The 17,123-nt window shown below is 39.9% G+C and overlaps 1 protein-coding gene across 1 annotated transcript; it reads left to right on the forward strand.

Annotated features, from left to right (window-relative positions):
- The first annotated feature begins 13,071 nt into the window (after positions 1 to 13,071).
- Positions 13,072 to 17,106, forward strand: tmem9 (transmembrane protein 9). Its single transcript, XM_032520344.1, has 6 exons — positions 13,072 to 13,209; positions 13,344 to 13,489; positions 14,511 to 14,602; positions 14,701 to 14,809; positions 15,230 to 15,361; positions 15,482 to 17,106. The coding sequence occupies exons 2-6, from the start codon at positions 13,397 to 13,399 to the stop codon at positions 15,620 to 15,622; spliced, it is 567 nt and encodes a 188-aa protein (XP_032376235.1). The 5' UTR covers positions 13,072 to 13,209; positions 13,344 to 13,396; the 3' UTR covers positions 15,623 to 17,106.
- The last annotated feature ends 17 nt before the right edge of the window (positions 17,107 to 17,123 follow it).

Genomic DNA, 17,123 nt, shown 5'->3' on the forward strand with positions numbered 1-17,123 from the left:
CCAGCTCTGTTTGCCTTCAGCTCAGAGACATGGTCCAGCATACAGAAGGATGTTCTCACTCTCTTCCCTCACACACACACTTCTCCCGCTCATTCACTTTAACTGCACTCTGGAAGGAGTCTGATTAATCAAAAGCTCTCCAGCTTTAATTGGACAAATAACAGTAAACAACTTGGGTTGTAGACTGTTTTGGTTAACAATCTACTGAAGATTTATTATAATAAAGTATAATGAAACAAACCTTGATTAGCAATTACAGAATAGTTATGCTCTTGCAGCACGAATAAACCTTACACAGTGTAATGCATCATTATAGACATGTCCAACCACACGCTGAGAAAGCATGCAATGGCCTTTTGGAACACATTGATTCTTTTTTTTTGCATTAATCCTATCTGGAATTTTTATGTACACAAAATGCTGGCATTTAATCAATAAGTATGCTTGGATATGTACATTGTATTATTGGTAAGAAAATATTCCCATAGCTAAAATCACATTTCTGCTCATGTCTCAGTCAAATGGCCCTTGACCCTACTCAGAAAGATGATTTATGAGTCAGCTGCGTTTTTGCTCATTAAATAGACACTTTTAGAGTATTAATTTATCCTAAACTGCAATTTCACCACACAGCAAACTGGTAAACTTTTCTTCTTCAGGAGTTGAGTCGGATTGTTCACTGCTCAGCCACACACGCTAAAAAGCAATGCTTTCTTACCACCAACCCTCCCATAACCCAAAGCCCCCATCATACAGAACCAGGGTCCCTCTGATGTTTCCTTTCAGCGGAACGGGTGTTTGGGGGAAACAGAGGCGATTTTCATGTGCAAATGTCAGTCAGTCCGCTCCAAGCAATCACAGACCCGTCTACTCCAGAGATCAGGGCTTGAGACACAGCCTGAATAATTTAGCAGCTCTGTGCCACCGTGCTTTAGGGTCGCAACCTTCTAAAGTGATGACAGAAAGACGTTGGCTGACTTCCCCTCCCATTCACTCCCATTACCACTTATTTACCGTTCCTGATTGCAGGCAGACAAAGCAGAAGGCCACACTGGGGAAGAAAAGTTGTCGCTGCTGTATAAACTGCGTCAGAAAGCAGAGCACAACCAAACAATGACATTCTTGGAGCATCCCCAAGTTGGTGGCGATCCCCTCCTGTGCCACGCTGTGAAATAAACACAGCGCACACATGATCACCCAAGCCAGCAGTCACAGACAAAAGAGATGATGGACACGCACATAGAGAAAAGGTCGAGAAGTGACACACAGCAGGGACAGTTGTCAGAGCAAAAACCCTGCCGAAGTATGAAAGGTGTTGATTAAGATTTATATAGGGAAGGAAAAAAACATCCAAATCTTCTGTTTCAGGGGAGGTAAGATTACAGTGATTTTCAAGGTATGACAACGAAAAGCACGAAGACGTAAAGGACAGAGTGAAAGAAATTGATCCGTCCTTCAGTACAGACACACTCTACATTTCTATCATTCAGAGGGAGACCGACAGCGCTTGGTCTGACAAGGGTGGTCATCACTCGTCTGCAGTGGGGCTTTGACAGCAACATGACGAGGATGAATGGACTGGCCAGCAAACCCAACCAAGACACATGCTGTTGGGGAAAATCATACATTTATCTGCCTCATGATCTCTTTCAGCCATAATCAAGTCCTTTAGTTCTTGCGTTCAATTATCTTTCAGTTCTTTCATACATGCATTTTTTGGCCAGGCGTCATGCAATTAAAACTTCAATTTCCAATGTCACCAATATATAACGTTTACCTCCATTTCTACAATACATTTCCATCCTGCAGAATTCATATCCACTGACAAAATTGGCATCGATCTGTGGTCTTATCCCTCTATTAAATAGGTGGAAATTCAAGACACAGAAACACAAAAACAGCATTGGCTGATTCAGAGTGTCTCCACAGTACAGGGGGATATTATTGGAATGTAAGGAAGCAGTGAATTGTATATTAGTGATGCAGTGGAACGTTCCCATGGAGATGTCAATTGTGAAAGCCTCTTAGACCAGCCGATGAGATGCAAGATCACTAAGAAACACTGGGAGGAATGAACAATACGTCCCTCTTTTCCCTCCATCCGTCCTTTTAACCTGTCGTCATGCACTGCAGCAATGCAGTCAGTCAAACCTGGTTTGTTCAAACTGCATTTATGAAGAGTGTCAATAGGCATGAGGTTTGACCTTGTTTCATGGGAATGCATTACAAGGGCAGGCAAAGGGGAAGGGAGGACACGAGAGATCCCTCTGAATTATTGAGAGTGATTATTTGGTGACTTATGGTTGGGGGCTGTCAGGTACCGCATGATAAATTGTGCCAAGCAAGTATTACACTTTCTCATTACTCATTTCTCTATTTGTCTGTCTTTCTCTGCCTAACCACCCCTTCTCTTCCATACACTCATCCCTCTACCTCCTCTTGTCCTTGTACTAGTGAGTTATCAGACTGACTTTTGGGGCAGCATGGATGTAGTCTAGTTTTCTTTTCATTTACAACTGAAGCATTTGGCTGACAATCTCATCCAGAGCAAAATTCCTTTACTGTCATCATTATAATGAAAGCAAGACTTAGGATCAATGTGCCCTGACAGTACTGTCTAACTTGAAGAGCCAAGATACTGTGAGAGTCTGTGAAGGGGAAACACAATAAGAGCTAAGTAGTGAGAGACAAAAAAGAGATAAAGGCACTTATTTGCACTAAAAAATGATTCATTGGGGATATTAAGATGTTTAAAAAAACATGAGTTTTCAGTAAATGATGGACAACACAGTGTGACTGCTTTTTAGACCAGAAAGGGAAGGTCATTTCACCTTCTGGGACCAAGCAAGGAGAAGAATAGCTGCGAAAAGCAGAGCTAAATGGCTGCACATAGCCCAGATGGCCCTGAGGTACAGGAATCTGATCTTTAGACCAGCACTAGGTTTTTAATTTAAGTACAAACAGCCTGCGGCAGCCGGTGAACACCCTGCAAGAGGAAGTAGACAAGGTTGATTTGGTGAGGATGAAAATGAGGCAGCAGCATCATTCTGAATGAGCTGGAAGAAGTGTTTTGTAGGGTTGGACGAGGGAGTTGCAAGGGAAATGATTAAAGCTTGACCATGGAGCTGGGTTGAGTCCTTGGTCTGATGCTGTGCACATTATAGATGGAGTTGACTTAGGGAAAAGATAAACTGATGGATGATTAGTGAAGACACGATACAGGGACCATCTTGACTTTGTTTGAGCACATTAAAGCCGAGAACTCCTCCCTCTGTGAATAATAATCTCCCAAGACCATGAAGTTTGGGGTTCTTCAAGACATTTCATGGTGTGTGTTATCCTCTAGATTCTCCTCTTGACTTTGTTTTCCTTTTTACTGTGCACATATGAGGCCCATTTCTCTATTTGTAATTGACATTCCCTGTTGCATAATATTTCTAACTGACTGATCAGGTATCAGATATGGAGTTCTTTGTATAAATGCAGTCTGAATAATTCATACAGGGCTGTCAGAGAGAGAGAGAGAAGGAGCATTTTGGAAATCAGCTCGCTAGGCCCCTGACCATGAATAATTGATCTGAACTGATTAAAATTTGCCGTGATTACCCCTCACCTCCCCAACAGATAAAACGCCACACCTGTGTTTGCTGTCCCTTTACTTATTCTCCTCTTTCTTTCCTTCCTCTCACCCAAACATGTTTCAATTAACCACATGCGGTCACACTGCCTGTGCAATGGAATGTAATACACGTCAAATACCTTTGCTGTTTCATACTGTCAGTTGGATTTCCAGCAACGAGCTAAATATCCTCTCTTCCAAGTGTATTAATATAGTGTTAATAGTGTATTAATTAGCTCAAGCTAAATTCAGCCCATTAAACACTGTTTGTATTCAGTATTCAGTATTGTGCTACTGTTCTCCAAATCCCTGATGAAAAATACAATGAAGCTATGCTCTTACTGCTATTCCAAATATTAAACATTGATTATTTTCTGTTGAAGTGCTGAAAAACAAACTTCTGCTCCTCCTCTCCCCTCAGGCTGTGGATCTGTTTTAAACACAACTATAATTGCAACAGACCTACTGTCTGATATGCTGTAACACATAAAGATAGTGTGGTCCCAGAGGAGCTACCTTGATCAACTTGTCTCTACTCGCTGCACATCTGCACATCAATTAACACACATGCACGCAGACACATAGCAGGCTCGCTCTTCATTGGGATCCCGTCTCACTTCTCTTAACCTTCAATGTCCAACTAAAGATGGCACTTTGATCTGTGTTCCAGAGAAGAAAGAACCGCGTGACAGAGAGCGACATGAAGGAGGAGAGAGGCAGGGAGCGGGAGGAAGTGTGGGAGAGTGACAGCTAATGACAGTAGCTACAAGCTGTGACCTTTAGCGCGATCACATAAGCATGACGAACCAGGCTCAGGGTGAAAGAAAAACGGGGTACTTTGAAGGAGGATGTTAAGAACAACAAAGCTTTGTGTCTTTTTTGTTTAGAAGTCATGATGCAGCAGTGATAATGAAGATTAGAGGTACACATGTAATCAATGACATAACTAATTTTTGTCAGAGAACAATGGTTAACGGTGCAATTGCAGTTAAAGATGAAATGCTCACTAACACAAGGCAATTGAGTGGGCGAGCAGTCACATTATTTACCTTTTTAACCTATTTTTATCCAGGGAAGGGCATTGTTGGAAATCCAGAGTTCACGCGAGAGCACAATTTGAATTTGCTCAGTGAGTTACTCTGGCATCGAGTAATGCTGCTCATTAACTATACCCTTGTAGTCGAGCTGCACCAATCGCATTGGTGTATCTGATATAGGCGGGCCAGAGCCGAGCTAAACAGATGACAACAATTTAATCTACCAGTTAGCTCTGCTGGTAGCTAAGCGTATGGGGCTCTGGATACGTCACCCTGTGTGTTGTTGTGATTGGTCGTAGTGTTATCCAATTGCGTGAAGTGAGATTTTCAAATGCACGTTTGGTGCCGCCCCTCGAGATGGGCAACTTTCATTACTCAATGCCAGAACCTTAATCTTTCAGATTTGGGTCTGGATTTCCAGTTTACAATTATGCACACATGCTTTACATTACCAGTTTCACAGGCTACTATTCACACAACTTTTTCTGTTCAGTTAGCTGCTTGGGAATAGTGTGCCTTGCAGAGGTTTGTCATTCCTTGTTACCACCTACATTTTCCCCTGTGGTCAGAGAAATCAAACCAGAAACCTTTCATCTTCCAAGGACTTTATGAGTGGTTTAGCATTACACCCAAAACCTGTGAATTGCATGTACACTTAGTTTACAACATTGTTGACCATTTTCTAAAGTTCATTTTGAAATGATTTCCAATTTTTCAGGCAACCATTGTTTACACAAATACCATTGTTATATGAAAATATTAATGTGGTGAAGCTTGAGATTTGCATGATATAGGAAATCTATTACTGTAGATCATTTGTCACTTTACTTTTTGTCAGAGGTATTGTTGGTATAGTTGCTTTTGTGTGGAAGTAATAGTGTCACTGTGAGTTGTGCTTTGCGTTCTATGCTAACGTCAGCATGCTATCACGCTCACAATGACTATTTTCCCCATTTTCGTTTAGTGGGTTGGCATGGTAACATTTATTAATTACCACTAAACACAAAGTATAGCTGAAGCTGATGGACATTTTTTAGGCATCTGGAAATAAATCACAGTCAACCAAAATGTGTCTGTAGTTAGCAGAAAAGCAAACATTTGAAGAAAGACATGACTAACTTTACATTTTCCTTTACACAGCATGGCTTCTCATTTGCTCCCTAAATAAGATTTTCTTTTCAACTTTTGATCTCAAGTGCATGTTGAATGCATGAGGAAAGCTTTCAAGCTGGTTCCGTCCGCATGTGAAGATCTTTTTTTTTTAACTTCGAGAATGCACAGCCAGGCCAGATCAGTGTGAAGTTCATTTAAATTAAAACACTGTGGACAACTCTTCTCCAGCACACCAAGCTTTTTTTGCTTAATATGTCCTTCATCAGGGTAACTAAAAAGGTGCTCTTTTTGACAAAAGACGCAATTAAATTTGAAGTTTTTGCAAGTTGATGTTTCATATTTTACTAAAATAAATGAAACCAAATAGAAACATTTAAGGTAGGAAATCAATTTGAAAATGGTCAACATTGACTTACATTATTCCATATTCAGTTAATGGGCTGAAGCACAAAATACGCAAATACAAAAAATTAATATCTTAGCCTCCATCAAGAAGACGTCTTAATTGTTTTATTACAACGCCCTCTCTGATCATCAGAACTCTCAGGTCCAGTCTTAAAATAGGTAGACCTATCGATCTACAGGTTAACAAAAAAAAAATGAAGGGGGGAGGGGAGGAGAAAAGGGAGGTGCACGGGGAGGATGTGTCCAGTTCAGGTCCCCAGTGGAGGTTTTCAAGTGGCTGGGCGCTCCGTCTGTCCTGTCAGCCCTGAGCAAAGACCCCATCCTAAAAAGAAAGGATGGAAGAAAACTCAAAGCTAGCATCACACACGGCTGGCCAGGGCCTCACTAGCAGTCCACTTGTCTGCTCTCCCCTCCGCAGAGCCTTCACAGGAGATGGGAGGAATACTAAGAGAGCAGGCATAGATTTTCTGCTGGGGGGTGGAGAAAGAGTGGGAAGGCTGTTGGAGGGTGGTGGGGTTGACTGCCCACATCAAACTCCCCTCCTTTTCTCTCACCCCTCTCCATTTCTCCTCCTCTCCTTCTCATCTGCCTGGCTCTGGAGGGACCCTCTGTTTGTCAGCCAGGCAGTGGAGCGTCTCCCTCTAACCCCACCTCCTTCTGGTTTTCTGTCTTTTCCCCTTTCTTTCTCAGTTTCTCTCTCTCTCTCTATATATATATATCTAAACCTCCACCTCCCTCCTCTACTTCGCTTGTCTTTTTACAATCCCTGTTTCTTGCTTTCCTCAGGTCTGTTAAATGGCCTCCTCACTCCTCTTTTAAGGGAGAGCCTATTAATGAAGTCAATAAAGTCCAGAGACAGAGCGAGACACCATAGAAGGCATTCAACAGGATGGGGTAGCTTTGCTCGCAATGCAAAGCAGTGGGAGCGATGTTGGAAATTTTATTTGTGCAAAGAAATTCTTTGAATTATGTTGGTAAAAAAATACACTGAATTACTGACAGCATGTCAGCAAATGAGAGAAACTGAGAGTGACTGGCCAATAAAGCAATGCAAGGTCTGTGCATTAGTTCAAACATTGTACAATTTTAAATGTAGCTTAACTGTACTACTGTAATGTTGCACTGCAGCTGTGTCCGTGTGTAGCATTGTAGTCCAAAGGCTACACAAGAACTCTCACTTAAAGGGAAACTCAGTTGATTTTACTCATCAAAGTCTACAGGTCTTGGGGAGTAGCTTTCTGTGGCTTCAAAGGAAGCTGAACAAAATCTGATAAATTTCCTCAAGAGATGTCACATGAGTCTGCGTCATCTGGAGTTGAAGACTACAAGTTTGAAAATGGAAAACAATCAGTTGGTGTAGAGTTAGAGCTTACCCAGAGCATAGCCCGCTCCTTATCTCAGCTTGAGGCTAGCAACTTAATGCTACATTAGCAGCTACTAGCTTAACCAACCCAAATATCCAACCAAACTGTTGGTGGTTGAGTTGGAAAATAGATTGAAAAAATGAAATGAAAATGAAAGAAAAATGCATGGAATGCTTAACCTCATTGATGGAAATATTGTTTGTTTTTTGGGTAAAAGCCTCCAATTTCCCAATCTGACTTGATCAATACTCATTTTCTACTTATTAGATGTCCCCTTCCTTAATCCTCACATCTCTCACTCTCTTTCCATGGTGCCTGTCTCCTTTACTTCTCGTCCTGCTACCCTGCCTCCTCTTCAGGGCCAGTCAGCCCAAGCTCACTCCACACGTGTGCTGAGATTAGAGTTGGAACGTGGGGCTCTATTGATTTCTGAAGCTGTGAGATGACAAGTTGGGTCTCAGATCCCCCTGTTTACATCTGATTCACCGCAAGCCACTTGGGGTTTCAGAGACAGAAAAGCACCAATATTTCCCTTGTCTGAAGAAGATGGTTGCCTGTTATACTGTCATGCTGCGTGCACTATAGCATCTATGTCTTAAAGAAGAATTCCTTTAAGGAAGAATGTTTTCATTTTACTTGCTACTGAAGGAAGTCCAACTTTCCAAACAACAGAGCTATGTGTTGAAATCGACCGGAATTCTCCTTTGAGTATGCTGTTGTTTAGGTTTGTGTTTGTGAAAGTGCTGGGGGCTAGTCCATTGTGGCACACCACTGAGCTGCCAGGTCATGTTGTAGTAAATGCCGAAACAGAGAAGATGAGTCACAGTGGCAATTGGAGGAGGAGGCCCCTGCAGACAAAACCCATCATGCCTGCAGATGTAGCCTGCAGCTGGGGCAGGTGGTTCAAATTGCCACAACAAGGGAATAGCTGGAGATATGGTGCACGCAAGGGACGAATCAAATAGACAACTTATAATCATTGCCATCCCATTAAGGGAAAGTCCCTTTACCACATGACAACCCCCTCCTTCACCACAGACAGGATAAACTATGGGTGAGGTCCCTCTTGGAAAGACCAGACTTGACAACCTTATTTGTTATTGTTTTATCAGTTAAACCCCTGACTCTGTGCAACCTTTGACTGCTTAGCTTGTCTCCTCTTATTCTTTAAGGAATCTGACACAGAAAAAAGTATCATATATGATGTATATGTGATTTGTATGTATGTGTTGGTTGGACATATGTAATAAACATGCATCTGTTTTGTTTTGCTTGCTGTCTTGATCCACCAGGTGTGTAGCATTTTTATTCTTAAGGATTCTATGCATCACTTGATGTATAAATCCATCGTACACTGGCTGCTGGTGTCACTGAGATGTGGACATTAATGTCTGACAGTTTATTGACTGGCCTGCCAAGGCTTGTTAAACCAACTGGCAGCTTTTCCAAGACCAAAGCCTACATTGCATCCTTTTATACCAACAACAAACTTCCTTCCTCCCCTGCAGCTATTTATCTACCTTTCAATTTGTGTCACCTTTTATTTCTCGCTATTGTTTTCAGCTGTCTTCTTTCCTGACCCCTGGTCTGTCTTGAATGATGCATGTGGATTTCTGGCAGCTTGCTGGGTTTTTATTTTCCTACCAACATGCCACAATTCTATGATTGGCCTATAGCTCTCTTTGAAGCTTTCCTGCATCTCTATAAACATCTTGGGCAACATCAAAGACCAAACATTACAGGGGGGCAGGGTTCAACTGGGAGCCACTGCGATTCAAGCATCATCTCTCCTTTCCCCTTTTCTTAGGGGTCTTGTTTCTGCGCTAAAGGAGAGGAATAGCGAGCAGCGGTGGAAAGGGAAGGAGGAGGAGGGAGCCTCTCTCCCTGCGTTTGTGTCCATCATGTGTCATGGCTGCTCTTGGCTTTCATGTTCTGTCTGGCTGAGTCTCCTGCTCCAGCAGTCTGTTTCCTTGCTGAAAATCTGTGTCCCTCAGAGGCAGGAGACGCTCTCTCCTCTGCATCCATTTCAGCTCAGCTCAGCTCAGCTCAGCAGAGCTGGGCTCTGCTCTCACCTTGCTGACACCAGATCCTCAGCAGACACCTCCTCCCTGCATGGGCTCAGCTGGCTGACAGGCAGCTGTCTGTACGCATAAAGCAGGAAGAGGACACACACTGTACTCTGAATCACCATCACTGCCGACTTTTCTAACACCTTTGCTATTGCCACCTCTTTGATCAAACCTTAAACCTCGAAATAAAACAAGTTATGGTACTTATGTATTTTGTGGGTTCATTCTTGTTTTTGCTTGCATAGAACAATTATTCTCACTTTATCTCAGTGTGGCTAATTGTTGAGTCTGCTACAGTGGACTTTGACAAAAACACTTAAGAAGTAGTCAATGTTTGATTATCGTGGGGGGAAGAAAATTCAGTCGCCGGGGCCCAAAACAAGCCAGTGGCTGATGAAGACAAATGTGCAAACACATGTTGGCAGAATTGCTTTTTGGTTGAGCTACGCTCAGGAGGGCGGAACCAGGAGTTGTGATTTATAGTTGTGTGCTGTCCCTGGACCACCACTGTCTGCTGCCTCCCACTACTGTAATCACCATGTGTGTCTATTAGAATAGTCCTGCTGCCCACAATGCATCACCTCAGCCAAGAGGAGAGAAAAAGGAGAGGAGAAGTAACGCTTACCAGTGATAGTCCTGTTATTCGAACAGTGCTCTTTACAAAAGAATGATACAGAGAAAGGGTGGAGAGCAAAATGACACTGCTGTTGATGTGATAAAGGTCATTTATAACAATACGGAAATGTCGAGGGGTGAAAGTGAAGGAATAAGGACAGACACAAGTACTTTTTTGAGTAGGACATGAATGACTTTATTTGGATGCTATGATACAATTTCATCATTCACACCAAAAGCTTCTCAGCCTTTTATTCTTTACAGACCTCCATTAATGCAACTTAGCTAATAATTTAAGTAACATTAATGTTGTTCATGTGCTTTTTATGTAGCTTCACCTCTGGATTTCAAAACATATTCAGTCTTTTTTCACATTGCGTTATTATGTCCTTCTACATAATATTATCTGCATCCCTCCAGACCACTCTAAAGTCTGCTGGTCTGGATTCACATTGCTTTGCCTTGGGCATTACAGCATCTCCTAGTGGGCAAACTGCCTGCTGTTTTCAGTTGCATGAAAATCCATGCTTTGATTAATGTGATTCAGTGAATAACTTCAGATACCTTGACAAATAAGAGAACTTGACTTATAAGGTGGATTTCTCTGCAGTGTTTCCATTGTGGATCATTTTGCTTTGCTGTTTTATAGTCGATGGGTGCGCAGCTGACTGCCCGCAGGCTGTCAAAACATTTGTATCTGTCTCATCAATTACAGTTTTCTTTAGTGCTAATAAACTTTTTAACATAACTGACTGGATATATTTTCTTAAAAGAATTATTTGTTATCTCTACCTAAAAAAAGGAAATGAATCACCTTTTGCTTCTTCATGATAGCTCTGAACCGATAATGAGATCTGGCACTGAGCTTCGGCCACTGTCATTTATGCTGTAATTGGCCAAAGGGTGTAAAGGGCAGCCATGCATCTTTAAAGACAGAGAATTAAGTGGTTTACAATGACAGGACTGAGAGGACGAAATACAAGTAGAAGGCTTGCAAAAGTCACAAATGAAAGAAAGCTTATGAGCTGGTTTATGAAACAACATACATTATTGCTACAAAAAGACACAGTGATTATCACCCAGATGAATAAATACATGCATTATTGAATGAATTAAAGAACAGTACCCTTTTTGAGTGTGTCGTTTATGTATTTCAGGCTTGTGCACAAGGTGCTTGTTAAGGGTGTTTATAACATAACTTATTCTTTAAAATACAATCCCTCAAAATATGATACATACATCAATACAAACATCTGGTTTTCAGATGTAACGGCAAAATCCTTCACCTGAGCATGATTTTATTCTTTTACAGTAAATCATTTAAAAACAGTCATGCCAATATTGACATTTTTTTTCAAGGTTCACACTGATTCAAACTCTGTTTTCTGATGTGAATTTTGGATATACTTTGACTAAAGACCGCTTGTGTTTGCGTTTCATATGAGTAGCTTCATACGTAGTCGCCCATCACTTATTTATACTAATGTATACCACAGTTTACTCATATGAACAGCCTGCATTACTCAACAGAGTTTCAATAACAGTTTGTTTCCACCAACAAACATCTCAATGACCTAAACTGTGTATGAATAAACTTAAAATTCGAAAAACTTAATTCTATATTCACACACAGTAAACAAGTTGTTGGCAGCATTGCAATTGTTTTAAATGGTTGAATAATGGGTCATATCATGCATGATTGAGGTAATACAGAAGATGGGGTTGTGCTGTTCACACTGATATCATAGCTCATTAGAGAAATTACCCTGGTCTCAATTGATCTCTGTGACCACAAGCTTAAGTGGTTCAGACTGAATTTGTTAGACATTGATTTCTATGGCTTACTTGAGTAGCTCACTATACAGAGAGATGTGAAAACAGGATTACCTGGAAATAGAGGTATTGATTGGGTCAAGAAACTGGGGCCTACATTTTAAGTTCCACCATGGAGACATATTTGACATAAAAGCAATGTTGACTGAAAGATATGGGAAAATATTCTGATGAGTCACAAATGCCCTGGCCATGTGTTTAAAACAATACAGAATATTATCTGAATATCATGTCATAATATCATAAATGAACAATATACAGATGATTGCTACTCCAAGTACTCTTAAATAAAGGTGAGGTGGGTTTCTTTGTGAGGAAGAGAAAAACAGTAAATGTAGTAAAAAAAAGCAATACCACGAAGTACAAAGAATCTTGTAAATATAGCTGTAACATGGCCTAACTAAGACAAAAAAGATATGAAATTCGTAGGAAATAGGAGCTATATAAAGCAAAAAAACAAGAATGAATAAAATAGGCGGTATATGCATTTAGTATAAAGGTTTATAAAAGAAAGAAATTGATTATTTGAGAGCAATTAAAGACAAACTTCTGAGGTAAGTGGGAAGTTAAAGGGATAAGTTACAAGGTAACGTGACATGGTATGATTAACATTGCGTCTGGTGTATATGTAAACAGTATGGTATATGATTTGGGAAGACAGTATAACATATTAACATATTATATTATACACTTAAAAGAATGATTAAGTATAGTATGAGGTATAAGATATAGTGTAAGGTGCAATGTAATAGTAGTATAATACTATAATAATTTAGTAACATAATATAGCATGACATAATAGCAGCAGTATAACATGAAACATGGTAAAGTAGAATCAAATATCATGTCTGTAAAGAAACGTGTAACTTTAGGTGTGACATAACTCGGAGTAAAAACTACAATAATCAACTCTGAAAGATAGTGGAGTAGAAGTAAAAAGTAGTGAGTCCTAAATGTCCAGTAGGTGGGAGTGTCGCTGCATGTTTCATCCACAACAGTGTATGGCTTCATCTTGCCTCACGTTACGTTATGACAACAACCCGGAAGGAAGTCCAACATTTATTAAGGCCATCTTTCCTAACTACAGAGAATGCTAGTGCGTAGCTTCACCCTAAATGCATAGCTACAACAAACACTCTAGCTACTTTTATAACGTAAGTTACCGTTGTTGAAAGTTTTGTTTCATCATAAAGTTGTCTTTAGCTTCAGTGTTACCGCAGTAAAGTCGTTTATGTCGCTGTTTTTCTTGCTAACTGGCTAACTGCTAATGTTATATCTGCTTTGACAGAGAGCTGCCGGTGATTCTGCACCCGTTGTGCAAATCGTGTTGCCCGTGAGAAAATGTCGTCTGGCAGGCAAGGATCCTGGTCCTTTGTCGTACCTGCAATATTGACCTTCTTGTTGCTGGATGCTGTTGCTTTTGTACAGGCGAAGGTAAAGCATGTAGCTCCACATCTGATGCATACTTTAATAAACTGTTAATGGTGACATTCCCCAAACAGATAGTTGACCAATAGGGCCCCTTCCCCTTTGGTAGTAGATTTCTTTTGTTCTGTCTCTTTATCTTTTTTTTTTTTTACTTTGCAGAATAGACTAAACATTCATTCATCTGCAATATAAGTATTGAAAGAGTGGAATAAAATGTTTTTTCACTGTGTAATATATTAATCGTATGCTATTGCTATTTCGTTTATTTAAAGGTCCTCAGTAACCTGAGGACCTTTTTGTTTGTGTTTTTCTATTGTCTTTTTCCCCATTATTAAACTAAATTGAGACAAATGTAACCAAGCAATTAACCAATAATATAATTAAAGTACTGTAAAGGTATGTAAAGCTCTCAAGTCCTATGTTTTATCAGCTTGTTGTTGGGTCATTCAGATATAGATGAAATATGTTGTTTGACATTGAAAAATGTAGGTTCTTGTACATATTTATTTATCAGTATATGAAGTCTGCTCAGGGTAGATGATTGAGTTGAATTGAGAGCAAGAATTCCTGGTGTATCCAAATAATACTTTTATAAGTAATTTAAATTGAGGGTTGATAATATCAGCAAAAAAGTATGCAGTACGCAGTTTTGTATCCAGGCAAGACCAAAACAAATACACCATCTTACTCTAAGTTCCCTGCTAATAGTAAAGCTTGCATTCAAGTAATTATGGTTTTGTAAATTATTGGTTGGACAACACCTGTAAAACATCTTAAAGGATCTATTTGACTTTGTTAGGTTCTTCTCTAATCTAATGTAATGTGGCAATTCAGAATTGTTGTGCCTTTCAAGCTGGAATAACAGGAACTTTGTTTACATGCCAAATTGTTTGTACAACTCAGTTTGGTTAATAAGGGAAAGAAAAAGCTAATGTTATGGGGTAAACAGAAAGGTGAGCTATAACATTCAAGTAAGCAGTTGACTAAGTCTGAGGCAACTTAAACCCAATTTTCTTGACAATTACAGAACTTTGAGGATGTTCGCTGCAAATGCATCTGCCCGCCATACAGAAACATCACTGGCCACATATATAACAGAAATGTGTCCCAGAAGGATTGGTAAGAAAACTTAGACTTTCTTTAATCTTGTTTTTTGTACAGTAGAGAGACATGATTAAGAATTTCCCATCCATCCTGACACAGTTACTGTATTACAGTAACTGCCTCCATGTAGTGGAGCCCATGCCGGTGCCTGGCCATGACGTGGAAGCTTACTGCCTGTTGTGCGAGTGCAAGTACGAGGAAAGAAGTAGCAACACCATCAAGGTACCACCAGCTTTCTTTGGGGGCTTCAGCTCTGACTTTTGGGGCTCAACAGGGTTGGTGTGATTAAGATAAGGTAGTACTTTATTTATCCTGAGGGAAATTGTTGAGCAGAATGCTTTAGTGTGTTTGCTTAATCAAAACAAAAATAAATTGTAAGAGAAGCATGCAACAGTGTCTGTGTTAACAGAGAGTAAATTTAACATTGGCTTTTACTGGCACATATTATGAAGAGTTAAAGGTTTTTTGATACCTTAAACCAAAATCATTTTACACCCAACATGGTTGTCACAATAATTAATAACTAATGCAGACAATAAGATTTCAATGCAAGGTTCTGTTCTAGACCAGCAGGAAGCAACGTTGTTAGGGCTTTCAAATTTCGTTAGTATTTCTTAATGTTTTCCATTCGGTCTGTCCCAGGTTACTATCATCATTTACCTGTCTGTTGTGGGGGCCCTGCTGCTCTACATGCTGTTCCTGCTGCTGGTTGATCCTCTTATTCGCAAACACGACGCCTACACCCAGCCACTGCACAACGAGGAGGACTCTGAGGTAACCATTCAAACAAATATCACTTGTGATAAAAACATACAGTACATGATTACATTTTAGTTGAATGTGAAGTTCTGGATTTGTTTTTTCATGTGTTTGTTTTTGTGTCTGTATGTTCAGGAGATGCGTCCTCCAGTTGACAGTGCTCAGGCCAAAGGAAACACAGTGCTGGAGCGGGTTGAGGGAGCACAGCAGCGCTGGAAAAAGCAGGTCCAGGAACAGCGCAAGACAGTTTTTGACCGCCACAAGATGCTTAGTTAAACCCTACAGGTGACCTTAAAGCCAGTTTAGAGTAACTTCCCTGGGCTCGGCGCTATTACACTGTCACCAGCTGCACTATTACTAACCTCTTTGTCATTGCCATGCACTGCACCCCCTGAATATGTATTTCCTTTGAAATGTAAACAAACCGATCTTAAAAACAGATGGTTTTTTTTAATTTGTTATATGTAACATTTTAGGCTAAAATGGAGTTTTGAAAAAACTGCATGTTTGCCCACTGTTAACAGCTAGAAATCATCTTACTTATTTCAGCATTTTTCAATACAACAGATTTTGATTGTGTTGATAAAATAAGAACCATATGTCTCAAAAGTCAAACTTAATAGCTTTTAAGCTTCCTCATGATAATTTTTTTTGGTTAGCTTCTTGCTAATTTGGTATAATAAGTTGTTTTGCATAATGTATAAAGTTATCTCAGAACAGGTAAGCTTTACGTTTGTGAATGGTCAATTTAGCTATTTGGGTAGAAAGAATTCCTTGCTTATGCTAATTTCAAATATTGCTGATTCATATTACACCACTCATAATTTATTTATGTCATATTATCATTATTTATTTGTCCCTCATTGCTGTACATAGTAACCTGGACATATTTAGCATAATTTGCACTATTAGATTAATTAAAGGATTGTAAATTTTAGGCTTGTAATTTTAAAGCTCCAATATGTGCCTCTTTTTGTTTCTCTCCTTGTGTGGGTGAATGTGTTCCTTTAAATTCACAGCATGTAAAACATAACAGATTGTAATGTATAACAATCCATTTTGGCGGGTAAATCGTATAACCGTTGTTTCTAAGTGAGGTAGGCACAAGGCCACATTTTTGTCCTGTATTTCACAGTAGTGTTTCAACATACTTTTCCATGCAGAGAGAGAAATAGAGAATGGGGTATATAACAGCTTTAAAGCAATCCTCAGTGTCATTGATTCTCTGCCACTGGTGATTGTTCTAAATTGGTAAAGCTGCAGATAATGGGCTTACGTGTGGCAGAATCAGGATGCCGTATGGCTTTCAAGGGCCCTCATGTGTATCATTATGTCAGTGAATTCCCCCTGCGTCCTACTACTGGAGATGTCTGTGTGGGAAAGTTTATTATGACACACTGATTCACGTTACCTCACTATGTGAACTTCTGAAATTTATTTATATTTATGGTTAGTTTTTTGTTGAAGTGTTTTTGTTTAGTATATTTTCATATCACTGGGATCCATGTTTTGTATTTATATTTATCTCCAGCCTAACTGGAGCATTGCACCACTCATGTCTATACATTCGGCTTGATGTGAAATTAAAAAAATCCCCCCAAAATATATAAAGTAAGATGTTTTTCTTTCATTCCTCTGCATGTTTGCTGCTAGAGTCACTGCTTTTGTTGATTGACAATAGGGGGTGACAGAGTACACACTATGTGGGCTCTCAGCGCGCTCTACTCAAGGACTGCTTTATCATTAAATCAATCCTCACATTTGGTGTTGTGTTCAG

This window comes from Etheostoma spectabile, chromosome 7 (genome assembly GCF_008692095.1).
Source record: "Etheostoma spectabile isolate EspeVRDwgs_2016 chromosome 7, UIUC_Espe_1.0, whole genome shotgun sequence".
Classification (NCBI taxonomy): Eukaryota; Metazoa; Chordata; class Actinopteri; order Perciformes; family Percidae; genus Etheostoma; species Etheostoma spectabile.